The sequence below is a fragment of the Muscardinus avellanarius genome (assembly GCF_963383645.1).
Source record: "Muscardinus avellanarius genome assembly, chromosome: 7".
NCBI lineage: Eukaryota > Metazoa > Chordata > Mammalia > Rodentia > Gliridae > Muscardinus > Muscardinus avellanarius.
In genome coordinates, this window is record NC_137793.1 from 114,971,864 (window position 1) to 114,999,057 (window position 27,194).

Consider the following 27,194-nt stretch of genomic DNA (forward strand, 5'->3'; position numbering starts at 1 on the left):
GGCTTGGTTAAGACATTTCTTAAAGTCTGTTCCATATAATTAAATAGTAAGCCAGGAGCAACAGCACATCCTATAATCCCAGTACCTGAGAGGCCAAGACAGAAGGATCACAAGTGTGAGGCCAGCCTCAGCCACTCAGCAACACCCTGTCTCAAAATAAAAGTAAAAAGTTCTGGGAGTGCAGCGTGAAGGTAGAATGCCCCTGGGTTCAATCTCCCATAGCAAAATAAATAGATAAATACTATAGTGATCCAATAACCCTTATCACTTAAAGCATAAACAAGCCCTTAATAAATAAGAAGTTATATATGATTCATTTTCTTCTTTAATACTTATTTTATTCTACTTCCTATATAGATATTAAACCTTATGCCGGGCTTGGTGGCGCACGCCTCGCTAAGTAGCCGAGGTTGTCCGCAAACTGCGATCCTCCGGTCTCAGCCTCCCCAATGCTGGGATTACAAGCGTGCGCCACCACGCCCGGCTTAATATTAAATTATATATACACATGTGCACGTAAAACATTCAACAGTATTGCAGATATCTGCTGAAGTCGTAAAGTAAGAAGATAAAGTTAGATCAGTAATAACAAGTGAATGGCACAGCACGGCGCAGTGTGTTGACAGTCTGGGAAACAACATACAGCAGACATTATTTGTAAGATCAGGAAGTTCTCATATGACTTCCTCTAGTTACTGAGATGATGTACCAGTTCAGGTCTGAAAGGGAGATTATTGCGTAATAACAATGACAGCCATATTCATGCTTCCAGTGTTTTTCTCACATGCATATTAAAATGTATCTTCAAAGAAAAATAGTGGCGCCATGAAGTAGTTCGTAAGTATTTGTTGAAGGAATGAAGACATCAACTTAGTCCTAGGATGGGACTTAGAAGCACAGCAACGAGAAACGAGGAGCAGGCGGAAAGCGTGCGCTACCCTTGGGAACAGAACGGCCTCAGCGTCGTGGTTACTAACCGGGCACCTGCGGGCTGTGTACTAAAAGGATGTTTCCTTGTTTCAGGCCAGTTGCCTCAAAGTCACCCGGAGCCTGAGATTCCAGAAGGTGGTCCTTGCAGCTGCTCAGCTCCTCTGGTTCAGCATCCTGATCTCTGGTAAACTTACTTTAGTCTAATTCTTCACCTGGCCCCCAAGTAATTAAGGTAGAGCCAGAGCCAACTGGGAGAAGTTAAGGATGAGAGCCAATGGGGGGCGGGGGGGGGCTGCAAACCCAGATTCCTGGAAGAAAAACGGACCCAATACATCAGACTGGTAGAACAGGCCTCAGAAACAACTTAGACTGATATATCCAGGGCCAGTTTATTCAATAGGCTTGGTAGGCACAGAAATGTTTGTACTTCTATAAAAGGAATTGTCTTTGAAGTCAAAGAAGAGGTTTAAATCTGCATCATCAGTGCATCCATTTTTATATTGCCTAGAGTTCAAAAAAGTGATAACGCAGCCCTGACTATCACAGAGTCAAGTCATAAGGCAAAACAGTGCCGTAAAGACGCAGACATGCCGCAGAGGAGCTGGCCAAATAGAAACAAGCCTTTACAAACAGGAAAGGCAGCCATTTCCAGTTCTGATTGCTGGCGTGCACACCCTATTCACAAGGGAGCTGGCCTCCTCTGCCCTGGGGAAGCTCCCACCGGCTACAAGAACAATACATTATGTGTCTCGGTGTTCCTGAAGGGCACATTCTTTATTTTGTTTGAGATCACAAACACTTGTAAAGAAGGGTCCACTTGAACAAGTGAGTAAGCAGACACAGAGGAAGTGATTTAGCAAAAATAACTAGCCAAGAAGGGTGGAGTGAGCATGAGATGGCAAGCCAGGAGAGCGCCTTTCTAAACCCGGCACTGCACAGACCCGCTGGGCTTCGCCCGTGAAACAGGTGCTCGTTGAAACCCTACTAAGTTCCAAGCTCCACGCTCGGAACTAAGGACCCAAAGCTACAAAGAGATCACCCTCAGGGACCCTTATTCTAGCAGATCTGAACCGCACCATAGAAGAGAAATTACAGTACGCAGCGACCGAGCGGAGGAAGAGAGGAGATGAAGTCGGAGCCCAAAGGAAGACAGTCCAGGCCTCCCTGGGGAAGTCCAGGAGCGTAGGGAGAATATAGTTCACCAGGCAGAGAGGGACAGGACCCTGGGACATCAGGAAGGCCACGTGCAAGAGACGGGAAGCAGGGGTCCCTTGAGCCTAAGAAGGTGACTGTGGTAGACAGTGAGGCTGGGCCAGCAGAGGGTCTGGATCGTAAAACACTTCACTTACCCAGAGTTTTCCATGTGAAGAAAGAGAACCTTTCACCAGATATTTTTTTTTATCATTGAATGTGGGCTCAGGGTAATAACTTCTTGTGTCTCATTCGTTTATAAAAGGAAAGGAGCAAATTAGATGACGTCTAAATTTCTTTACAATGCTAGTATTTTATGATCCCCAAAACATCAACAATCCTCGGGAGAGGGTTTTTCTTATTCTGACTCTATATGTACTTTTAAGAGAAATATGAAAAGCACTCTGTTTTCCTAAACTATCTGCATTTGATGTAAAATAGTCATGTTCTTGGCCTCCATCCTCTGGTCAGAAGCGCACCCGACAACACAGAGGTCCCCGAGGTTCTCATGATCACAGCCTCCACTGGTTAAGGGTGTTAACCTGCTCCACTCTCCTTTACTCCAGAGCTCACAAGCCAGAACCAAGTGGCAGCCTGGACCTATAACTACAGTACCAAAGCGTACTCGTGGAATTATTCCCGGGCGTTCTGCCAGAGACACTTCACGGATTTGGTGGCCATCCAAAACAAGAATGAGATTGCTCATCTCAATGACGTCATACCCTTCTTCAGCTCGTATTACTGGATCGGGATCCGAAAGCTCAACGATACGTGGACCTGGGTGGGGACCCAAAAGGCCCTCACCGCGGAGGCCGAGAACTGGGCCGACCACGAGCCCAACAACAAGAAGAACAACCAGGACTGCGTGGAGATCTACATCAAGAGCCTGTCGGCCCCCGGCAAGTGGAATGACGAGCCGTGCTGGAAAAGGAAGCGGGCACTGTGCTACACAGGTAGGCCTTCCCGGACCTGTCTGCTGAAAATGGATGTTTTTCCTAGTTGGGCATACAGGGAGATACAGGGGCCTCCTCGGCTCTGAAACTTGTCTGTTAAAAAATATATATGTAAGTCGGGCGTGGTGGCGCACGCTTGTAATCCCGCACTTGGGAGGTGGAGATAGGAGGATCGCGCTGGTTTGGATCCAGCCTCGCTGGTGTAAGAGACCCTGTTTCCAAATAAAAATATAAAAATAGGTCTGGGAGTGTAGCCCGGACGTAGAAGGGCTTCCAGGAACTCCAGAACCACCTATATGTATGTGTGTGTGTGTGTGTGTGTGTGTGTGTGTGTGTGTGTGTGAAAGAATACATATATTCTTTCTCTGGTTGCAACGTACTGGATTCAGTCCCCAGTACCAAAAAACAAACAAAAAGATTATTCACTGAGTCATCTTTATGTTGCTGAGGACCCTGTTAAATTTTCGAGGCTGGCCTCAAACCTGTGATCCTCCTGCCTCAGCCTTCCAAGTACTTGGATGCAGGCATGAGCCACCACACCTAGTCGGCATCCTCTCTTTACCTGGAACCCTTCCCAATGCCTCAGCGCAGCCTCACCAAACTCTCTGGCTGTGATGGGAGCCTCTTCCCGTAGAATTCTGCATAATTTCCAGAATTCATGCCTCTCAGAGTCGAGAGAGAATGTAGATATCGTCTAGTCTAAACCACTGTGTGATTATAGATTTCCTCTAGAATCATGCCAAAGCATACTGGACGGATGCGTGGCCAGGGCTCAGTGCAGAGGAAACGACCATGAGAAATGGCCCAGCCACAGACTTGCCAGCTCTGACCTCTTGAAGAAAAACACCAAGAAGCCGGTTCATGGTGCATCCACAGCATTGGCTCTAACCAACCCTCCGCCCAAGGCTGTGCTCCAGGGGCCCTGTAGGAGAGAAACCTTGGCTTGCTCTCTGGCCTCCAAAGGCGCAGACGTGGCGAGGGAGCCTGGCGGGTCAGCCGTGGCCTGCGCCATCTAAACATGGCACATTCAGACTTGCAGAACGTCCTCTTGTGAGATCACGTGTCTTTACCACGCCTGGGTCTAAAGCATCACAGTCGGTTTCTCTGCTCATGCTCCATGTGGTGTTTGACGTAGACTTGAAGAAAACAAGATGTTGAAGGGATTTGGTCTAACATCAGGAAGACTGGGCATCAGGAAGGCTGGGTATCAGGCAGGCTGGGCATCAGGTAGACTGGGCATCAGGTAGACAGGCTCAGAGCAGCAACCTGCCTAAGGTCACAGGGCGAGTAGGTCGCAGGGCCGGGTCCTGCGTTTTGGCCCCCTCCTCCCCGAGGCTGGCTCCTACCCTCCACATACAGACATCTGGCACACCGCATGAGTGCTCTCCATTAGAAGACCACAACCCATTTTGTACGAGGCAGAGGAGTTCCTCTGTCCACTCACGACTCCAAGTTTTGTTTGTCCACCAGTGTCCACGCACAGCAACGCCCCCCATAGAAAACACTAAATGCCACCTGAAGTTGGGCACTAGCCCTCCTGCGACTCAGAGTGCCTTTCAGCGGGCACAGGTCGGCTCCCCGAGGACACCGCGGCTCTTTTGTGGCTGGCTCAGCTCTGCCCCGCTGGGGCTGCGCCTCACCGTCTGTGCGTGCCCATGACTCTCAGCCTCCCTGTCCCTGCAGCCTCCTGCCAGCCCAGCTCCTGCAGCAACCAAGGAGAGTGCGTGGAGACCATTGGGAACTACACCTGCTCCTGCTACCCCGGGTTCCACGGGCCGGAGTGTGAGCTCGGTGAGGCCGCTGCGGTGCTTGAAATGATTCTGGCCCTTGGTCAGTGGAGATGATGCCAGGAGTAAACCAGGTGGAGACTCTGCAGCGAGTGCAGACCAGCGCCAGCCCCCTCCCATCTGCCTCTCCATCCACTCAGTTGTCTCCAGATGGTCTGAGTGAAATCACTTTACTCTCAGAGAGAACACTCACTCACAAAATTTCTTTTTTCCTTTCTTTCCCTTCTTCTTCCTCCCTCCCTCCCTCCCTCCCTCCCTCTCTCCCTCTCCCTCTCCCTCCCCCTCTCTCTCTTTCTGGAAGTGAGGATTGAACCCAGAGGCATTCTACCTCCAAGTTATACCCATAGATGCTTTAATTTTTTTAAGGAGATTTCACTGGCTTGTTGAGAGTCTCACTACATGAGGCTGGCCTTGAACCTGCAATCCTCCTTTCTCAGCCTCCCAAGCAGTAGGATAATTAGCCTGCACACTATACCTGGCCCACTCACAACATTTCAAAGCAGAAAAGGGACTTGTAAAGGAGATAAGACGATGAGGATCCCATCAGGCTGGCTTTACTCATTTGAAATAAAAACCAAGGAAAGAAAGATTGTTCCCCAAGTCATAGGCATACAAAGAAATCAAGGAAAGATGGTGGCTCAGGTTAGAGGTCCAAAAAGATGGAGTGAAGAGCCGGCCCCACAAACTGCCCCAGCTGCAGCTCACCTGGCGGCATCTGCCTATGAAATAAAGTCAGTGCCTTGTCTCCTGCAGTCAGAGAGTGTGGAGAACTCGAGGTCCCGCAGCACGCGCACATGGAGTGCAGCCACCCGTGGGGGCGCTTCTCTTTCAAGTCCCAGTGCACTTTGCGGTGCGCAGAGGGGTACCAACTGCAGGGACCCAGCAAGCTGGAGTGCTTGGCGTCTGGGGCCTGGACCAGCGAGCCCCCGCAGTGCGCAGGTGCGTAGGCCTCATCCTCTGCCCCTCTTTACTGACAGCTGTGTGGGGGGAGGCTTTCTGTGAAAGGTAAGAAGGGTCTACGTCTTATGGAAAATTCTAGTGCTTGCTCTTACACGTCAGCCAGACTACTTTTGAGATTTCGTGGTATTTTGTGTGTGTCGAGTGAAGCTGTCGGTTTAAGTCCTTAGTCTCGGCAAGAACATGTCAGAAGGGCGCCCTGCCCTTAACACAGAGTTCTCAGGGATTGAGTGTCACTAATCTGACAACTTCACCCCTGCCTCTTCAAGTGAAAAGCAGGGGTGTTTGAGCCTGTCCAAACTGCTTACTGAAAGTCCGTATCATGTCCACAGCACCCAGTTCTTGCTGGGAGCGTAGGTACAACTGGCCATCTGATGGAGAATATAGTCTGAATCGTGAAAATTTAACTCTCCTTCCATCCTGAGCTGGATTCGGTAAATCTGGGATAGAAAGACAGTCCCAAGCTCTAGAAAAGCAGGAGGTTGATTTTTCTAGGATAAAAATGAACGTCTTTCCTTCCCCCAAACGTACAACCCATGAACAGTTTTGGAATGACTCGATTAATAAATTTCACTTAAGAGGGAAAAGGCCTTTATCTTCTTCTGGAAGTAGATACTGGAAAACCTTCCAGAACAGATTATAAGAGCAGAAGGCTGTTAAGAATAGAGCTTGGAGCAACCAGGGTTCTTTTTTTTAACAGAGAACAGGATCTCCCAGTCTGGACAGTGGGCCTCTGGCCCTGCTCCTCTGTTTCCAGAGATGGTTCCGCCAGCATCCTGGGCCCTTCTGTCCCTCAATGCTCTTCCCTTCGTCCCTGGCTATTCTTTGCAGCCGTGCAGTGTCCGCGCCTGGAAGCGCCCAGTGGAGGAAGCGTGGACTGTGTGCACCCTCTTGCTGCCTTCGCCTACCGTTCCAGCTGTAAATTTGAATGCCAGCCTGGCTACCACATGAAGGGCCTGGACACTCTCCGCTGCATTGGCTCCGGGCACTGGACTGCACCCTCGCCCGTCTGTGAGGGTAGGGTTGCTACTACTTTTCAGCAGCTCCTCAGGACACCCAAGAAGGAGTCATGGCACAGGGTTCTAAGGTCAGGGTGACCTCCCCTACACACTGACAAAGGAGCGGGTGGTTCAGCCGCCATGAGCCAGGAGGGCGCCCCCCTATGAAATGGAGCTAAGAATTGCAAGGTACTTTTGTGCAGATTGAGTACATGAGCACAAACCATGAGAGAGCATATTTGAAGCACTGAGCATGGAACTAGGCCCGAGGCCAACTTTAATTCCTGCCTCTCTTCTTTACTCTCCCGTCTCACTGTCACATTGGAGCTGCAGCAATATCTATCTCCTGTACTTGAGAAGGAGTTGGGGCAGGGGCCATTAGAGCCAACAGGGAGATTGCCCGTCAGGGCCCTTGGAGTTAGCCTTCGGCCAGGGAGCAGAGGAACACCGCTCAAGAAGAGCTGGTGGCGCACAGCTGTAATTCCACTATTTGGGAAGCTAAGAGAGGAGGACTGAACTTTTGAAGACAGCCTCAGGAAGCATTGAGATGCTCACCAAACTAGCAAGACCCTGTTTCAAAACAAAAATAAATTCTGCTCACTACCCATTTAAAAAAAAAAAAAAGAAGAAGAAGAAGAAGAGCTGGTGATGCAATCCTGGGCGGTTACATAACACTGTGAACCTCGAATTCCTAGCAATTGCCTCACACTGTCAGGGCTGAAGCAGAGGGGGAAGTGGGGAGTGGGAAAGGGAGGGGAGATTAGCGAGTTCCTAGCTGGAGATCCCGAGCCCAGCTCTGGTACTCTTAGCTATGAGAGTCACTTAGCATTCAGAACTGCACGTTTCTTATCTGTAAAGTAAAGGAGAAGTACTGGAGGATATTTGGGCTTCAATATTGTGAAAAACCAGAGGTTGGGCAGGCTGGGATGGGGCTCAGAGGCAAAGCACTGCCTTCCAAGTGCATAGCCCTGGCTTCCATCCCCAGGTCCAAAAAGAAAGACAAAAACAAGCAACAACATCAACAAGTCAGAGGTCAAAGCTGGGGGTGAAAGGTTCATCTTTGGAATTTGCAAAAACCCCGGGAAGAGCAAGAAGATGCAATTCCTCCGAGGAGGAGCAGGAGGGAGGCAGTTTTTGTGAGCTCTGAGGTCACAGGGCGCCTCATTGTGCTCAGGAACTCGCCTCGGGCTGGACTCCCTTGGCAATGGAGGTCTCATTAGGATGACACCCTGTGTTCCGGGGTCAAGGGCCACTGGGCATCTTGTTACGGCTCTAGGTGAGAGTGTCAACAGTTAGCTACGCTGCTGCAGCTTTTCCCTTCTGAGTCTAACCTTGATCTGTATCTACGCTTCCCAGGGCCCATAAATATGCCAGTTAATATTCAGTGAGCACTGTTCTAGGCTCTGGGATATAACACTGAACAACTGACCCAGCCTCTAGGAGACTCCGGTGCAACAGGGAAGAATCACAAACATGTATGAACCGCATAAAATCAGGGCTGTGGGGCAGGCTGGAGGAATTCCCACTCCGCGCTAGGGCAGCCAGGAGGGCTTCCTAAGAAAGTGAGGTATAAACCAACCATGGTGGCACACACCTGAAATCCCAGTACTTGGGAGGCTGATACAGGAGGATCACAGGTTCAAGGACAGCCTTGGCAGAATAGCAAGACTCTCAAAAAACTAGCAAGACCCTGTTTCAAAACAAAAGCTAAAAAGGGGGCTGGGGTGTAGCTCAGAGGTAGAATGCCCCTGGGTTCAATTCCTAGTAACACACACACGCACATTTGCAGTTCTGAACATATTGGCTATACAGGTAGGGAAGAGGTATCCTCCCTCAAGCATCTTTTCGGAGGAAGGGTGGCCTTCCACAACAGACCCTGGCACTTTCTCCCCTGTAGCTGTTGCGTGCGAGCCTCTGCGGAGTCCTGCCCACGGAGGCCTGGATTGCTCCCCAGCTTTGGGAGCGGCTCTCTACAACACCAGCTGCAGCTTCTACTGCGCGGAGGGTTTCGTGCTGAGAGGCGCCCACGTCCTTCGGTGCTCTGGCTCGGGACAGTGGACGGCACCGGCTCCAGTCTGTCAAGGTACCGGCACAGGAACAGAATCCTTTCTGTGCCTCTCGGGCACTGACAGTGCCAGCCTCTGCGCTTGGCACCGTGGTTAGCGCGTGCACGGGCTTTCAGGGGACAGAACCTGCTGGGTGCCGGCCCTGTGCTTAGCAGCTGGGGGGGGGGCACTGGGACAGCCTGCTCAGGATGGCAGGGTGGGCGGGGCGGCTTTGATTGACAGGTACTGGAGGATGGAGGAGATCAGGAGGGGAAGGGATGGTGGGCAAGGAACAGCTCGGGGAGGTGGAGGAGTAATAAGAAGGCGCTGGGTCCCTTCTGTCACTTTCCTTCTGTCAGTGGCTCCTGGGGGCCCTGGGCGTCAATGACTTCTATAAGAAGGGGGCACTGTTATCTGCCTTACCTGCCTACCTCAATAGTAGTTGTGAATTAACATAATTAAAGTGTGTAAAAGCAACTGTGTGTGTGTGTGTGTGTGTGTGTGTGTGTGTGTGTGTGTGTGTGTTTTACTGGGATTGAACCTAGGGGCCTTCTACCTCTGAGCTACACCCCCAGCCCTTTTTTATTTTATTTATTAATTTGGAAACAGGGTCTTGCTAACTTGGTGAGGCTGGCTGTGAACCCGTTACCCTCCTGCCTCAGCCTCCCAAGTCCTGGGGTTACAGGCGAGCAGTGTTAAAGCAGATTTAAAACTGCTGTTGGCTTTAGAAGTGTTGAGGAAATGGTGCTGATAACACTACTTTATAAATCACGTCTGTGGTCTGATTTGACAATAGGATCCTCTTTTGGTATTTCGTGTTTTCTGTTGCTCTTACATGAGAACTAGGACAAAGAGAGGTCGCTAAGGCTGCTGATTTACCAAGGGCACCCCGCCCAAAACTGAGCTCCAGAAACGCAACACTGGCATTTCAGTTTGCCATCTGCTGGGATCCCTGGGAAATTTATGTGAATCCCCTGGGCCTACATCTACCCTAATTTTAACATGAGGCAGTGGTTTGCGAATGGACCTTGATGATACCCTGTACACCTCATGTTCATAGCAGCATTATTCGCGATAGTCACAAGGTGGAAGCAACCCAAGAAAGCAGCGACCGACAGATGCATAAACAAAATATGGTCTGCACAGGCCTAAGGTTTGAAGGCCTATGGTTCAGCCTTCAAGGGGGAGAAAATTCTGACACACGCTACACCAGGATGAACCTTCAGGACATTATGCCAAGTGGAATAAGCCAGATCCCCTCAGACAAGTACTATACGTCCTCCACTCTATCGCTTAGAACCATCAGCAGCACAGAGACAGAGCGGGATGTGGGGGAGAGGGGCTGGGGAGGCGTGCGTAGTGGGAACAGAGCTCCCGTGTGAGGTGGTGGAGGGGTTCTGGAGACAAAACAGCGTCGAGCTGCTCAACACCGCGAATGGCGGGATACGCTCTACGTGTTAGCAAGTGGACCCACCGCAATCTATTCTCCACCCCAAGTTGGTGGCGTTTATGCTTGTTTTCCCATATTTTGCTCTTATAAATAACGTCTTGATCAGATGTCCCTGAATTAATTTTTTATGCATCTAGTTTCATACTTGGCATAGATTCTTGGGTCTCACAGTATGATGGGTTATGAACTATTGAAACATACTACCAAAACGCTCAGTAATGGTTTAGTATTTTCTTTGAAATCCTTCAGGTGCCACTGTAACCCCATGACAGGCTTTTGTTTTCATCTTCCTAAGTAAACCCTATTCAAGCTGGGTGTGGGTGCCTATAATCCTGCCACTTGGGAGACTGAGAAAAGAGCTTTGCAGGTTCAAGGCCAGCCTTAACAATTTAGGGTGACCATATTTCAAAATAATAAATAAAAAAAGCTGGGAGTATAGCTTGGAGGTAGAATGCCCTGGGGTTCAATCCCAGGAAGGAAGGAAGGAAGGAAGGAAGAAGGAGGAAGGAAGAAGGAGGGAGGGAGGGAGACCCAAGCCCAATTCAGGAACCCCTGTCTGGGCACTAGAAAAGACTTGTGGGCAAACTCCAGGTGGCCTTGCGTGTTCCGGTCCCCTTACCCCTCACTGTTGTGTCCTCACCCCCAGCTTTGCAGTGCGGGGCTCTTCCAGCCCCGACTCAGGCCCAGGTGACCTGCTCGCACCCCCTGGGCGCCCAGCGGTACCAGTCAGCCTGCAGCTTCTCCTGTGCGGAGGGCTGGCTCCTGGTGGGAGAAAGCACGCTGTGGTGCCTGGCCACGGGACGCTGGAGTGCCGCTCCTCCAGAATGCCAAAGTAAGAGTGCACACTTTGAAGCTTCTTGGAAACAAGCTGTAGGCAATATTTTTAAAGGGGTTCTTTTTTTTTTTTTTTTGTCTTTTTTGGAACCGGGGATCGAACCCAGAGCGCCACACCTGCAAAGCCGGTGCTTTGCCACTGAGCTACATTCCGGCCCCTGTAGGCAACATTTTAAAAGCTTTGTTTTTGGGGTGAGACCTGTGTAGGGTCCACTCTAAAATGGGCCAGAACATTGCTAAACATGATCACCCTGTAACCCAAGGATTGCCGGTGCAAATAAATGCCTTCACAGGTAAGGTCGGTGCCAGGATGCTTGGCAGCAGGTGAGGCGGTGGGACGGCTTTTGCCAGCTCCTCAGCGGGTCTTTACCAGGACCTGAGGGCTCCCAGCATGAGAGGGTGAACTGTACTCACTGGCTAAAGCAGTTCTAGACAGAAGACTGCAAGGAAACCCCGCTTTCAGCTAGTGCTCCAAGGCTGACGGTGGCGCTCTCCGAGAGCCAGGGCGGCCTGGGGGCAGGGTGTGCAGGCACCGAGTGGTGAGTGCACTCCAGGCTCTGTAGTGCCGGGAAGCATGCTGGGGATAAAGCGGAGTGTGGTGGAAAGGGGAGACCTGCTCTGCAGACTGGAGCTTACAGGACCTCGGAAGAAAGACGCGCAGATTCCCAGAAGCATGTATCTGTGCGTTGTACTTGGTATTCAAAACCTCTGTTGTATTCTGTCAATCTTGTAACGTCCTGCACGAAGAACTGGTTGTGATCAGTCATGAACTGGGGGATAGATGAATGTTTTTTATATTCCTCATTTACTTTTCTCCTTTCTTTCTCTCTTTCTTCCTTCCTTCTCTCCTTTTTTTTATTTCCTTTTTTGTTTTCTTGTGGTACCAGGAATTGAACCCAGGGACATTCTATCTCTGAGCTACACTGCAGCCCTATTTTACTGTTTATTTTTTAAGACTTTTTTTTTTTTTTTGGTGGTACTGGGGGTGGAACCCAGAGGCTTTCTACCTCAGGGATATACTCCAAGACCCATTTTATATTTTATTTGGAAACAGGGTCTCACTGAGTTACTGAGAGCCTCACTAAGTAGCTGAGGCTGGCTTCGAACCTGTACGATCCTCCTGTCTCAGCCTCCCAAGCGCAGGGATTACAAGCGTGCGCCACCACGCCTGGCTTTTACTGTTCATTTTGAATCAGGGTCTCACTGAGTTGCTGAGGGCCTTGCTAAGCTACTGTGGCGGGCCTTGAACTTGTGATCCTTCTGTCTCCCTTTACCAAGTATTGGAATCAAAGTCATGTCCACCACGCCTGGCTCCTTCATGCATTTTTCTACTCAGTCATTTGAACTCTTAAGTTACACTTATAGCAAATATTGGTTGTTACAGAGCAAGATCTGATTTTACAAAATCTAGAAACTAATAAGAAAACAGAAAAATAAAAAATATCCTCTTATATATCCCTACCCTAAAATAGATTCTGTTAGTATTCTGATATGAATTCTTCCAAAAATTTCCCCATCCATTTCTCCCTATTTCTCCCCGTGTATTGATATTAACATTTTTATGATGTGTGCAATTCTTTTTGTTTTGTACTCTTGTTCTCACACCAGAATGCAGTTGACAGTGGTGGTACAGGCACACAGCACTTGGCGGCTCGCCCCAGCTCCCTCCCCGCTCCCCGGCTCCCCACACAGGGTATTGATATCGCCGTTGAATTCTCACATATATACATAATTTCAGTAGAAATATTTTCTTCAAGAGTTCTCCCTTTCCTTCCCATACAATTTTAATAATACATTTTAATGAAAAAAGATGAACTATTTCTGCATTATTTCCCACGCCTCTTGCTTTGTGGAGACTTTCAGTATGGGAGTAAAAAGAGATGAGGACATGTTTTTATGAAGAGGAAACCACTTCCTATTCAGGTCACAAACAGGGTCATGGCCACTGTTAAGTTCAGTCAGCAGCGAATGGATGGATGGATGGATGGATGGATGGATGGATGGATGGATGGCAAGCCTCTGGAGCTGGGTCTGTGCAGCACAGGTGTGGCTGGACCCCGAGCCCTCAGCTCTCATTCTGGAACTATTACAAAGTCCAGCCACTTTGGAGTGGGGCTAGGGGTCCCCGAGGTTATCACAGTGATGGGGCCTCGGGCACAGGAAGCTGCTCATTGCTCCAGGAGCCCTGCCCCTGGGTGTGCCCCAGGACGCTGCCACCCACCTGCTTCCTGTGACCTTCCAGTTCCCTTCTGCTTTTAGCCTCTGTTTACGCCTGAGCCCAGGGCTTGGAGTGTGGTCTGAGCAGGAAGGTGTCATGGCTTGTCCCCGCTGGAGAGTTGCAACACCTCAGAGACAGAGTTACCAGGAAGTGACCCTTTTTACTGTCCCAGCCCTTTGCACTCATCCCTGTGGTCAGAAAGCAAAGCCATAAAAGAGGCCAAAGCAGGCCCCTGAGTGTCCCCGCCCCATCTGTCCTCACGATTTATAGCCCTCTGGACATGCTTTCTTCCCCGCCACATACACGCTGGTTCCAGAAAGACGCTTCCCGGGGCAGAAAATAACTAGGTGTTTGGACGGGGTGAGCAGATGGAGCAGGAGGTGGCTGCAGGGGGAGGAGAGAAGGGCAGGGAGCCATGCAGCTCCAGCTCTCAGAACCTCGCGCCTTTGCAGTGGTGGCTGAGAAACCTCCCAGGACCAGCCGCCTGTCTGGGCTCTAGAGCCACCCAGCTCAGCCAGGACAGAGGGAGGAAGAAACACTGGAGCCCCAAGGCCACTCAGTCTTTACTTTCTGCTGTCGACACATTTAACCTGGGCTGTTGTTTTATCGACTGATAGTGGAGCATCCTGACAGATATTAACATTTGCATTAAGTCTACTAAGAATCCTAGGAGCTACAGCATGCTATTCTCATCTTAAAATAAGGAGATTCAGCTGGGCCTGGAGGCAAACGCTTGTAATCCCAGCATCTGGGAGGCTGAGACAGGAGGATTGCGCAGGTTTGAGAACAGCCTCAGCTACTTAGGTCCTCTGCAACTCAGTGGGACCCTGTTTCAAAATAAAGAATAAAAAATACTGCTGGGGGTGTCACTTGGAAGTAGAATGCCCCTGGGTTCCATCCCCAGTACTGCCAAAAAAAAAAAAAGAAAAAGAGATTCAGAGAGATTAAGTGACTTACCAAAAGTCAGAGCATGATTACTAACCCAAGCAAATTCTGTGGCACCTCAAACTGTTTACAAACTGTAGCAAAGAACTGTGAAATCTAATTTAACTTTTTTTAATGTCACTGGGGATTGAACCCAGAAGTGTTCTACCTCCAAGCTATACTCCCAGCCCCCCTTTCTTTCTTTCTTTCTTTCTTTCTTTCTTTATTTATTTATTTATGGTTTGAAACAAGTTCTTGTTAAGTTGCTGAGGTCTTCACTACGTTTCTGAGGCTGGTCTTGAACCAGTGATCCCCCTGTTTTAGCCTCTCAAGTACTGGGATTAGAGGCTTGTGCCATCATGGTTGGCTTAATTTAGCTTTTTAAATAATGGATAAGTAGTTTGCAGCTGACCGCAGCAGAGAGACTTGGGAAGAGGTGGAAATTAGTGTTTGCCGACAGCTGGTGAAGAAGTGCCTGCTTTGTGCCCAGGATTTTTCATTGTATTTTAAATGTAATTTTTACACTTGGTTGGATTAACTTATTATGTAGCTAAGGATCTCTTCAAGGAAAGAATTATACTTCTTCCCATTCCAAAGATATAGCGACAGAGGCTCAGAAAGGTCACTGTGCAGACACATGGCCGCAGTGAGACTCAGCCGGGATGTGAGGACATTCTTCTCAGCCTCCTGGCTGGGAAAGGAGGTGAAAGCCACTTGCTCAAGTCTCCTGTTTCCTAGGATGCTCATTGTTCTCTGGAAAGGTCATTGGGTCTATTCCTGGAGAAGGACTCCAGAGACCTACTGTTTCACCCAGGCACAACCCAAAGGAGCGGCGCCGCTCTCTTTCCAGATGCAGAATCAGCTCCCTTCTCAAATCACCTCCGAAGCTCTGGGGTTTGTGTTCCAGCCCCCCAGTCAGCCAGGGCAAGCCGCTGCTTCTTACACCACCGCGACCTCTAGCAGGCCAGAAAGCGCCATGAAACCCAAACAAAAGGGCTTTAGTCAAATGTGCACTTTGGTGTTAGGGGTAGAACCCAGGGGTATTCTCCCTCCAAGTGACACCCCTAGCCCTTCTCAGTTTTTGTTTTTGCAACAGGGTCTTACTAAGTTGCTGAGGGCAGTCTTGAACCTGTGATCCTCTTGTCTCAGACTCTCAAGTACTGGAATTACAGGCATGTACCACTCTGCCCATCTTGCCTTTGTGTATTAAAGAGGACTTACACACACACACATGTACACACACATGTACACACACAAGTACACACATATGTACACACACATACACACACACACACATCAATGACTTCAGGTCACCGAGCACTGATACAATCTCTTCTCTCCTCCCTCACACCCATTATAGCTGTCGCCTGCCCACCTTTGCCAAGCCCACAGAACGGAACAATGAGCTGTATCCGACCTCTTGGAGATTCCAGTTATCAATCCACATGCCAGTTCATCTGTGACGAGGGCTTTTCCTTGTCTGGGCCAAACAGATTGGATTGTACTTCCTCTGGAAACTGGACAGGCTCCCCACCAGTGTGTGAAGGTAGGTTTTTTGGTACTAGAGCTTCAACCCAGGGGCATTCTGCCTCGGAGCTACACCTCTAGCCAGCCCTATTTTTATTTTGAAAGAGGGTCTCACTAGGTTGCTGAAGGTCTTGCTAAATTGCTGAGGCTATCCTCTAACCTGCAATACTCCTGTCTCAGCCTCCCAAGGACTGGGATTACAGGTGTACTCCACCATGTAATCCTAGTACTTGTGGGATTTGTCTTTTTTTTTCTTCAGCTTGTCAGATAATACTACAGAATGGAGAACCATCAGAGATTCTATAAAAGTGTTCTTGAGCTAAAAGAACATGCTCTCCACAAAGGATGGTGCTCTATCTCTCTCTCTCTCCCCTCTTAATAAGCCAAGTTAAATATTTCACAGATTTATGAAATGTTTCACAGCATCTGGGATACTGAGGAAAGACGGTATCACTCCACTTTACAGCTGAGGTGGAGACTCTGGCTCAGGGAGGGTAGGTAACTTGTCTGAGGTCACTCCGTTAGTAAGTGAGGAAGCCCAACTATTTCCTGAAATGTTTATTCTAAAAATTCCTCCTGCTACGCCATCTCCTCACGCGCTCACTGGTCCCCATGCTCCCCTCCACTGAGCGCAGCTAGCTCCCAGTGAGCCTCTCCAGGGACCAATGTGATGCGACCCCAGGCTGTGTGCTCCTGAACTCACTCACCAGGTCCGCACGGACCGAACCCTCCAGGGCAGATGCCACACCTGCTCCATCTTCCCACCCTCTCAGCAGCCAGACAGGGTGCAAGTGGGTGCCAGACAGCTACCCGTGGGAACGAAGCTGTTCCCTGTAAAGTTTCTAAAAACACTCCCCCACACCCCGACCGTGGCTTAGTGGGATCTTCCACTCCGGCGGGGGAACCCTTGTCTGCTTTTAACTCCCCGAGGCGTCTGGCTGGCGTAGTATCCAGCCTTTCACATGTCCCAAAAAAGAAGGATGCCGGATTTACCAGCGCGTAGCAGCGGTAAATCCACAGGCGCCGCAGCGCCAATGGCTGCTTGGCGCGGTCAGAGGGAGTAACACTAGAGCCGACGCTCCTCGCTGTGTAGTGCCAGCCACTTCCACTGCGTCGCCACACCGAGTCTACATAAGTCTCTCCTAACGGGGCTGCAGTATCCCTGTTTTAAAGAGGAAGAGGGGGAGGCCTAGGGGGTAAACAGCTGGCAAAGTCACAAAGCTATGAAAACCAGGATTCAAACCCAGGCCTCCTCTGTGGACGGGACTACACTGCCACCCAGTGGTGGGGCGTCTAAACCCAGGGCCCTGTGCCTATGACTTGACTCTTCCATTGCACAGGTTGTAGCCATTACTGCGGAAATAAACCTTAGATGAGGCGGTGCCTGGCAATCAGAGGAGGGAGCGTGTCCGTAGGATTCTATTAACCTGATGTGAAGAGTGGCTGACACTGTGCTTACTCCTTCTCATGTGATGCGCACTGGATTAATTCCAAAGACCTGTAAGCCCTTGCCCCCACTGAGGGACATTCAGAAAGTCTTGCCCCCCACCCCCGAAGCCTTCCATTTTCCCAATTCCAGAAGGGAAGGAATGGATAAGACCATCTCTGAGGTCTCTTCCCTGGCCAGGAATGCTGTAGGTTAAAAAGTACATAAAACACTCTCCTCCGCTGAATGACAACTGCCTTCAAGCCACCTGCGGGATCTGGAGTATCCACGGGGTCCAGGCTGCTCCTTCATCTCTTTCTCGCGCTCTCATTCACTTATTCCATCTACATTTATCTTCAGCTCTATTTCCAATATTCTGCTTTTAAGTCTGGAAGAATCAAAACTCCCTAAAAAAAATCTCACTAAAGTATCAAATCATCCATGCAACCGACATGGTCGTTAAACTTGCCACCTACAAAGCTCCGATTCCCTCCTCTCCAGCGAGCCTTTCTTCCCCAGAGGCAGCATTCGCCCCTCACCTTAGAGTCAACAACCTGTCCCAGCGAGCAGCACCCACCCAGACATAGCACCTTCAGCCCACTATGGCTCTCAGACCGTCCACCTGATGGATCCCGATTTTGAGATCTGGTCTCAAACCTGTGTCCCCACCACATTCTCCAAATGTGTGCTCTAGATTCCGGCACACGATGTTCTTTTGTCCCCATACGCTCAGCCCTTGAACACTGATTCTCACAATATTTTGCAAGACCTTTGGCAAATGGAATTGGTTTGCCAGACATGAAGTTATTAGGTACTCAACCATCAGAGGGTCCTGGGCGAAGAGTCATCATGTTACTTCAGCTGTTGAAATGGCTTCATGCAGCAAGGGTCCCCAGACCTCCAGAGAACAGCCTCTCACTGCAAAGCACATGTGCCAGCGGGAAAAAGACAAAGCCATTGCTCCTCCATGGTCAGCATGGAGGCATTGAAGAGAAAATGAAAGTAGCCAAGCAAATGAGCCTCACCTACCCGAGGAATTACCCTCAGGATAACACTGGATTTAAGCCCAGAGTAGTCAGTCAATTCATATTTGTTGGTAAATAATAGGTTGGATGATTCAGTGAGGAAAAAGATGCTAAGAGGGACATGTAACTGCAATAGTTCATAAAAAAAACTATTTTGGGAGGAAAGTACAATGAGCAAATTAGGAATTCACTTACTTATCCACTCGGCATATGGTTACTGTGCACCGTCTTGGAATCCTTCAGTAGGGGTGATGGGAGACAGACAATGGTTCTTGAGTTTTGGAATCTTTCTGCCTAATAAAATAGAAAAGACAGGTCATCTGGTATGCGAGCATATGAGTTCAAACAACAGGGGATGGGTCTGGGGGAGAAGAGCTCGTGCTGCAGGGACCCCAGCAGCCCCAGGGAGGGTGTCCTGGGCAGATCCTGGAGGATGGTCTCATCTTATTCAGTGGGAATAAAGGGAAATTTAGGGCAGCATGATCTAAGAACCAGAGGCCACATTAGGTCGGATGGAGAATCCCTAGGACTCAGCTGTCTTCATGGGAGTGACGAGCTTTCTACTGCTGTGGGACTGTGGAGCAAAAGTCAGCCTGGGACTAAGCACAGTGGTGCATGGCTGTAACTCCATATTTGGGAGGCCAAGACAGGAGGACAACAGGTTCAAGACCAACATCAGCAACTTAGTGAAACTCTCAGCAATGCTTCAAATTAAAAATAAGGCTGGGGGTGTGGCTCAGAGGTGGAATACGCCTGGATTCAATTTCCAGTAACACACACACACACACACCAGCTCAGCCTGGAGTTTCAAATAAAGGAAATGGTTTGAAGTAGGGGGCCACTGTAGTGTTAAACATATTGAACTCAAGGAGATGAGAGAAGCAGCTTTAGGCAGGAGGAAAGGCAGAAACAGAATCCTGGATTGCACACTCTCAGACAAGATGGAAGCCCCGCCACAAGGTCTCTGAAGCAGCGGGTGTAGACAAAAGAGGCTGTTAGTGCGTGCATGGGTGTGGCTGCTTAAACCCTGACTTCTCTCCGGGCCTCTCATGTCCTCCTCTGCACGCCCACCATCCCTCCGCTGTCCTCTTTAGTAAATGGCCTGTTTCAGGACACCGCTGCTTAGCCAAACAACTGGAATATAGCAGACGGTAAATAAGTATTTGTTTGAGTATCTATGAACTAGTAAACTTTGTGAAACACAGAACTCTCGAATAACCTTAGAGACTGTGACATTCTCAATCTGATTCTCCAGCCTTCAAGTGCCCAGATCTCGTCGCCCCAGAGCAGGGCAGCCTGGATTGTTCCCACAGTCACGGAGAGCTCCGTGCTGGCTCCACCTGCCACTTCTCCTGTAACGAGGGCTTTACGCTGGAGGGACCCGACCACGTGGAATGCAGAGCCTCTGGGAGATGGTCAGCACATCCGCCAACCTGCAAAGGTCATCACACTCGCTGGGATAGTGTGCTAGTGGGAATTTCTCCACACTGATAACAAACACGTAGCTCTTATATATGACAGGTGCATACTCTGCTGTCACCTGGGCAGAGCAAACACAACCTATGGATGAAGACATCTCTAGGAGTGACAGGACTTTGATGTTTGTGAACAAAATAGCATTTGGTGCTGATGCAGGAATTTTGTTTCACCTGTTTTTTCCCCATTTTCCAAATGGGCTTTATTGAGTATATTGAACAGTACTGATTCATGACTGAGAGGACCAGGGCTGGAGCCTCAGGTCCTGGCTCCTGTTTTTTTTTTAAATCAAGGGACTGAGGTGCACAGGGGTCACCCATCACTCCTGTCACGTGGCAAAGTTAATGGCAAAGCCAGTGACATCATTACGATTGCTCTGTCATGGTGACCTCTGACCAGAGAACAATATCACCTCCCAAAAAGCAGAGGAAGGTAGTCAACTGGTCCGTGTATGGAGGGCTTTCTGCTGAATTGCTTTATTTCTGCACCAATCCCTGCGCTGTTTCTTTCTTCTTTTTTAAATATTGGTAATATTGACCTCTTGTTTCTCCTGTGGCTAGAAGAATCATCTTAAAGGGCACTGACACATGGCTTTCTTCATCTGGTTTTCTGTACCAACTTTCTTATACATATGGTGAGAGCCTCCCTTGTTACGAACAGAGGAGAGGCCATTATTTATATCGCCCTTAACACTTCTTGCTCCTTTTAACTGGGAGCTCTCTAAACTGAAGAACCTTCCCCCAACAGGTGGAGTGCCCGCTCCTACTTCAGAGGTGCGATGTCCTGCCCTCGTCACTCCTGCTCAGGGGACGATGTCCTGCAGACATCTTCCAGGGGCCTTTGGGGTGGTCGATACTTGCTACTTCAAATGCAAAGCTGGGTTCACACTCAGGGGGGCCAGCGCTCTCAGATGCCGACCTCCAGGACAATGGACAGCAGCAGCCCCAGTGTGCAGAGGTAAGGGGAGGGGCCTGGGCGGTTCTGATGCTACCTTCCTTCAGCTACTCAAGTCAGCCATGGTACCTGCCTGGTACAATCCCACCCAACCCAACTACTGCTTGTAAATGTCCTGAGAGCCACACCAGGCCCAGTCAGTGATGCTTCCCATGAAGCCATGCTTCCATGAGGGCTAGGAGGGCAATCTACATCAAAACTGTAACCGTGACATTGAAAGATCTAGTCTGGAAGGAGGGGCAGAAATCAGAATGTTATAGCAATATGTGCACGGCCATGTTATAGCAGCGCACTGCACAGTGGCCAAATTATGGAGCCAGGCTAGGTGCCCATCAACAAAGAAATGGATTACAAAATTATGGGATATGCGCACAATGGAATTCTACTCGGCAAGAAAGGACAAAATTAAGCCATTTGCGGAGAAACGGGAGGACCCGGAGAACATGATGTGAAGTGAGAGGAGCCAGGCACAGAAAGGGAAGGGCCGTTTGTTTTCTCTCCTATGCAGAAGCCAGGGAGTAAGGGGGGGGGGTACAAGAAGGACCTTGGATACTGGAGGAGGAGCTAAGGGGTCCTCCCAGGGGAGCCAGGGGGCAGGGGGGAGGGGCGGGATAATTAATGAAGGGACCGCGTCCACTGATGTTAAGTACCTGTGTGAGAAGACCAGTGCCTAGCTCAACATCACGTGGGCAAGGAGGGCGTGGGGAGGGGGCTGGAGGGCGCTCACCACGTGCTGTGTGCCTGTGTGTCCTGTCACTCCAACCCACACTGTGATGTGAGATTATAATGCACCAATAAAGGTCTCTCAGTTCTTTTTCAACAAATAAACCATGTTTTCCGTCTCAAAAGCGAGAAGAGCTGGTGTGAATACTGGCGGTGGTTGGTGTCCTGAGCTTGCGCAGTCTCCTTCGTCCGCAGGCCATGCTGGTCGGGCTGCGCCTGCGCCATAAGCTCCCCGACTCCCCTTCTCAGTGCTCAGTTCTGCTGCGTGCTCTTTTCCAACAGCTGTCAGGTGCTCCGCACTGCACGTCAGCCAGCCCATGGCGATGAACTGTTCCAGCCCCCGGGGAGACTTCAGCTACGGGGCCTCTTGTACCTTCCAGTGTCCAGAGGGTCAGTTGTTTAACGGCTCTGCAAAGGCGGTGTGCCAGGAGAACGGGCGCTGGTCAGCCACCACGCCAACCTGCCAAGGTGGGTGCTCATGGTGGCAGAAGTCGCCACAATATGAAAAATAAAAAAAACAAATCGGTGCTTTTTCTCTGTTTTTCACAGCGGTCATTCTCTCATTCGTTGGGATTTCCCCTCTTAATAACTGTGTCACCCCGATTCACAGCATCCCCTGCTTTCTAGAACAGTGGGAATCCAGTTCAGTGACTGGGGACAAGTGCCAGTCCTGAGTCCTGGGACCCGTGAAACAAACCCTTTCGCCTCCTGTCACCTCTGCCAACACAGCGTGAAGTCTCCAAAGGTGTCAGAACAGGAGTTCTTTCATGAGGACCCTCGTCTTTCCTCTCAGAAGACCTTTTTCCTCGGTTCTGCTTCACTGTTTGCAAGCTTTACTTTGGCTCAAAATCCTCCCCTCCATCTCTCTAGCAGCTTATTATGATGACTTGCAGTTGCAAATCTGAATCTTTGCCAAAAATAACCAGCCATGGTTTATTTTGTTCGCTCCGACCTCCCTGTGCAGGTCTCTTGTATCTCCAGTGTCTTTCCTTTTATTGTCTTTCCTCTGAACTCTGGGAATTGCACTTGATATGGAAGCCTTAGGAATCTAACAGGCTTCCCATCCTGATGCACTGGGCTTCTGACCTCCAAGTCTCCTTGCATGCCAGTCATCCATGTTAGCAGGACTTTCGCTGATCTAAGAATGTCTCCGAGTTCTTGAGTTCCTGTGGGGAGAATGACTGGTGCTTTGCACAGTACGGTCCTGTGCTGGGAATGTAGCTCAGTGGTAGAGTACCTGCCGTGCACAGTGCATTTCTTATGTCTTACGTGTGTTTGCTAACTCTGCAGTGGGCCCATTGACTATCCAGGAAGCCCTGACTTACTTGGGCGGAGCAGTGGCTTCTACTATGGGTCTGGTCATGGGTGGGACACTCCTGGCTCTGCTAAGAAAGCGCCTCAGAAAAAAAGGTAAGTGGGAAAGACCCTTCCTCTTTCCTCCTCCCCCTCCTCCTCCTCCTCCAGCCCCCCCCCCATCCTCTGATATCCTTAACAATAAATAAATTCAAGGTAGGTGTGCTGGTATACACCTGTAAACCCACTACTTGGGAGTCTGAGACAGGAGGATCACAGGTTCGAGGCCAGTCTCAGCAATTTCGCGAGTCCCTCAGCAACTTAGCAAGACCCTGTTTCAAACTAAAAAAGATAAAAAATAAAAGGGCTGGGTGTAGTTTGGAGGTGGAATGCCCCTGGGTTCAGTCCCAAGTGCCATAAGTAAATAAACTAATTTATTCATTTGTTTGGCACGGGAGATTTTTCTGGGCTTATCCCAACTCAGTGTCAGACTTCCTGATACCCTGTGGCCAAATAAGAGGAACATGGTGTGTCTGAAGATTCGTCTACCAGACTCCCTGATTCGGACTAAGACAGGAAGCACCTGGTCACACAGTTACTGGGAAGGGAAATGCCCCCTGTCACATCGGCGTGGACATGTTTGGGCAATCGGCTTGCCCATCGAGGGCTGGGGACTGGGCCCGCAGAGGCAGCAGCCAGAACTCCATGTCCTGAGGGGCCTCGGGCCTCGGCGCAGTGAGCAGGGATGTTCTCACTGAAAGGCCCGGGAAGAAATGAGAGGACTTTGGAGTTACAAGCTGCATTTAATTGAGCCCCAAACAGGTGCTACCTGCCAGGGACAGGTGGTTCCCAAAGCCCCGTAGGATGAGCCCATTTAAGGTCAATCTGCTGACCTTCCCCGTCCTTTCCTTCCCTGACGACGCATCCGTTTCATCGTTTTTCTTTTAAACCAATCATTCTTGTTTTCTCACTTATTTCAGACGATGGGAAACGCCCCTTGAACCCCCAAAGGTAAAATGGAAACGTTCTACGATTTTCTCAGACTTTCTAATTCACTACGTCAGGATGATTAGACACGATGCCTGCCTCCTTTCTGTAATAAATGTTTTCATGTCCTCTTTAGTATCCTGAAGTAAAACATACAAATAACGTGTCCTCATACACATAATGTTTTAAAAGTCAAGCCGGGCGTGGTGGCGCACCCTTGTAATCCCAGTACTTGGGAGGCTGAGACAGGAGGATCGCAGGTTTGCAGACAGCCTCAGCTACTTAGTGAGGCCCTCCGCAACTTAGTGAGACTTTGTTTCAAAACAAAGAATAAAAAAATAGAGCTGGGGTGTAACTTGGAGGTAGAATGCCCCTGGGTTCAGTACTGGAAAAAAAAAGAAGAAAATGGGAAAAAAAAAAGTCCACCAATGCCCTAATTATAAAGAAGTCAGGGTAAGTGGTTGACAGAGGAGTGAAACCCACCGCTGAGGGCTCCGAGACCACCAGAGGCTCGCACGTCCAGCAGGCACCTGGGAGCAGCAGCCGCACGGGCAGGCTGGTAGGGCTGTGGGATGACTGATTCAGACCTCACCAGGGCTCGACCAACACCAACCTGGTTTATCAAAATGGCAAACAGCTCTGGCAAAGACTTGTCACACCTGGTGTGAGTTTTCTCAACTCACGCGGCAGGTGCAAACCAAACCCCACTTGATATGTATATGCAAACCCACTAAGTCCCAGACTCAAAAGCATTTGGCCGATACGAATTGAATAGATCTCAGTTATGTGGGACGTAGTCTTTTGTAGCTCGTACCTATTTGGACACCCAGCACCCTGATCCCTGCCTGTCGTCAGAAGAATTCTTGATCATTATGAAAAAATAAACCAAAACTCCAAAAACAAATCCCTGTGGGGCGGTACTGCCATCTCTGCGTACTGTTGCTAGAGAGTCAGTGATCGAGATCGGGAATGTTTTGTTTCTTCTCACCAAGAAGGGGCTTACAGCGTCCTGTAGAGGGTGTGTAGATATTCTGTGTTATAAGCATCAACAATGATGGTGTGTCTGGGACTTAAGTGCAACACGAAAATTTACCCAGAATTGTTCAGTGGGACCTCAGAAGTTGCTCCAGCATTTCTTTTTCTTTCCTTATTAAAGGCAGCCAGAGTTCCCGGGGTTGGCTGGCGATGCGGGGTTTCTGTAGCTGCTGAGTGCTGGGCTGGGCTGAGGGTTTACATTACGCAGCAGGTCATTCCTGTGTTTCTGTTCTTTAGCCACCTAGGGACATACGGAGTCTTTACAAATACTGCATTTGACCCAACCCCTTGAGGTAAGTTACTCCTGAAGATATGTTTAAGGAAATAGAACAGGAAGGGAGAATGGGAAAGCAGAAAGCCTGATTTTTCTTTACATAATCAAATAATAATTTTTAGTAGACTTTTCTTGGTGCATCGTAGTTTTACTTGATAATGCAGATTAGGGTGATTGGGACGGAGGTGCACACGGCACTCAGTGTTTCCCTCTGGATCCCATCTGCTTCCTCCCTGACCTGTTTATAGTATTTAAATCGGTACTGATAGCTTCATTTATGTCCATAGGATTGTTTGAACTCCTTCCTTCACAGAATATTAAGCTTTAAGCATGCATTAAAACCTTAGGCCATGAGGGAAACTACTGGTCATAGGAATGATGAGGGAGTGACAATAGGAGTCTGCTGGACATTCCCATCATGTGACAGGGGCATTATTGGCCGCTAGGTGGTATGGACATTGCGACCTTCCCTGGCAATCCGCTGGGCTACCTGCTGGGAAAGCAGAAATAATCCCATACCAGCATTCTCCCAAACAGCACAGCGAATAGCTGAGTTTCCTAAGAAAAGCTGCCCAAGGGGAAAAATATCTGGAATCTAGAAAAAGAGGATTATATTGAGCCCCCCCCCGGGGGGTAGATTAATGAAAGCTTTCTTTCTTTCACTTATTTTAAAGGAAAATAAACTTTTTTCATTTGTTTTAACTCATTTTCAGAGCACTGTCCTCTTCCTGGTTACGTCTTCGGCCCCACAGGATCCTGGTTTGTGAACATCAACTTCCCTGTCTGATTGACTTTAGCTGCAGCACACTGGCTGCAGCTTTCTGTAAATACCTCTGAAGAAAGGACACAAAATCTTCTTTCGATTAGCTGGGGGCCAGAGCAGCAGGAGTGTGCCGCGTTGCCCCCTCTCCACCCAACCAGCTCCATCCTGCTTCCCCTCGGCTCTTCCTCCAACGTGAGCCACAGAAGCCAGGAATAAATATCCCCACTGTGGGCTGTGGGCTGTGGGCTTCGACCTGGCTGCCACTGAAAATACTAGAGACTAGAGCATCTGACTCACCAGAAGTCCAGGTTGGAGAACTGGAAATACCTCTTTATTTGGGGCTGAAAGAAGGTTTTCTCCACATTGTCGGAAGCCGTGCACATTTCCAGCTTGAGGGAATTCTGTAGCATCTCCCAGGGTCTCCAGCGGGTGCCATCTACAAGGAACCTTAGACCTGCTGCTCAAGCTTCCAGGGAAACCCCAGATGGCAGAAGAGCAAGAATCAAGATCGCATCTCCCCGCAGACCTCCCTCCGCCGAAGGGCCCAAAGCCCCATGATCAAATGTATCATTAAAGAGATTTATTCCCCAAATACCATCTTCCTGTTCGATGTTTTGTCCAGTAAGGTCTGTGCACACCACTTTGTGTATCATCAGTGTAGTGTGAGGCTATGGTTGTCCTGATTACAGCTCAACCTTTCAGTGAGTTGATAAATATGTCCCGCACATCCCCTGCACCAAAAGAAAAGAAAATAAGCAGGAAAAGCCTCTTTATCACCATAATATCCTACAAGGAGAAACAGGTGTGTTTGGCCCATTACTGTAGTCACACGTCTCACAAATGGGTCACTCAACGTTAATACAGCGCTCATCTAGAATGTTTGTAAAATTAGGAAGCCGAACAGTTCGACTGTCATGGTGAAATGAAAAGCAAAGGCACGTGGAGATATTAAAGCCGTCTCTAGAGATTACAAGGGTTTCGCAAGAATTTTGGTGGTGACCTTGGGGAAAATACAACGTATTGTGTTTTTCGGGAAACCATGCTTTTCAAGTTTCTCAGGTACACTGCGTTAGCATCCTTAACCGCCTGTTACGTCAATCACTGGGCCAAGTGTGACTAGAGATGCTCAGCTCTCTCTTCTGAGTCGGTATCTGCACATTTCTAGGGAGTTTTGGTGATCTGATAACTTTGGCAACCACTGGTAGCAAAGATATAAAAATGTAAGGTATCATTCCTGCTCATGAACACTTTATAATATAGCTGGGGATCAAATAAACACCCCCCCAAAATGATAAAGGATGATCCACAGGCATATATAATCTGAATAGTGTTGCGGGGGCTTATAAAATAGAGAAGTCAATTTTGAGTCCAGAATTGGGGAGATAAGCAGAACTCTGGGCTTTAAAGATAAGCAAGTGGAGAGG

At 49.2% G+C, this 27,194-nt stretch overlaps 1 protein-coding gene across 1 annotated transcript; it reads left to right on the plus strand.

Moving 5' to 3' along the window:
- Positions 1 to 881: 881 nt before the first annotated feature.
- On the plus strand, positions 882 to 25,025 carry SELP (selectin P; the record flags this gene model as incomplete). Its single annotated transcript, XM_080698794.1, has 15 exons — positions 882 to 980; positions 1,024 to 1,114; positions 2,688 to 3,074; positions 4,758 to 4,865; positions 5,615 to 5,800; positions 6,650 to 6,835; positions 8,714 to 8,899; positions 10,958 to 11,143; positions 15,648 to 15,833; positions 19,521 to 19,735; positions 20,458 to 20,698; positions 21,701 to 21,886; positions 22,709 to 22,828; positions 23,692 to 23,722; positions 24,971 to 25,025. The coding sequence occupies 15 exons, from the start codon at positions 882 to 884 to the stop codon at positions 25,023 to 25,025; spliced, it is 2,463 nt and encodes an 820-aa protein (XP_080554920.1).
- Between the last annotated feature and the right edge of the window lie 2,169 nt (positions 25,026 to 27,194).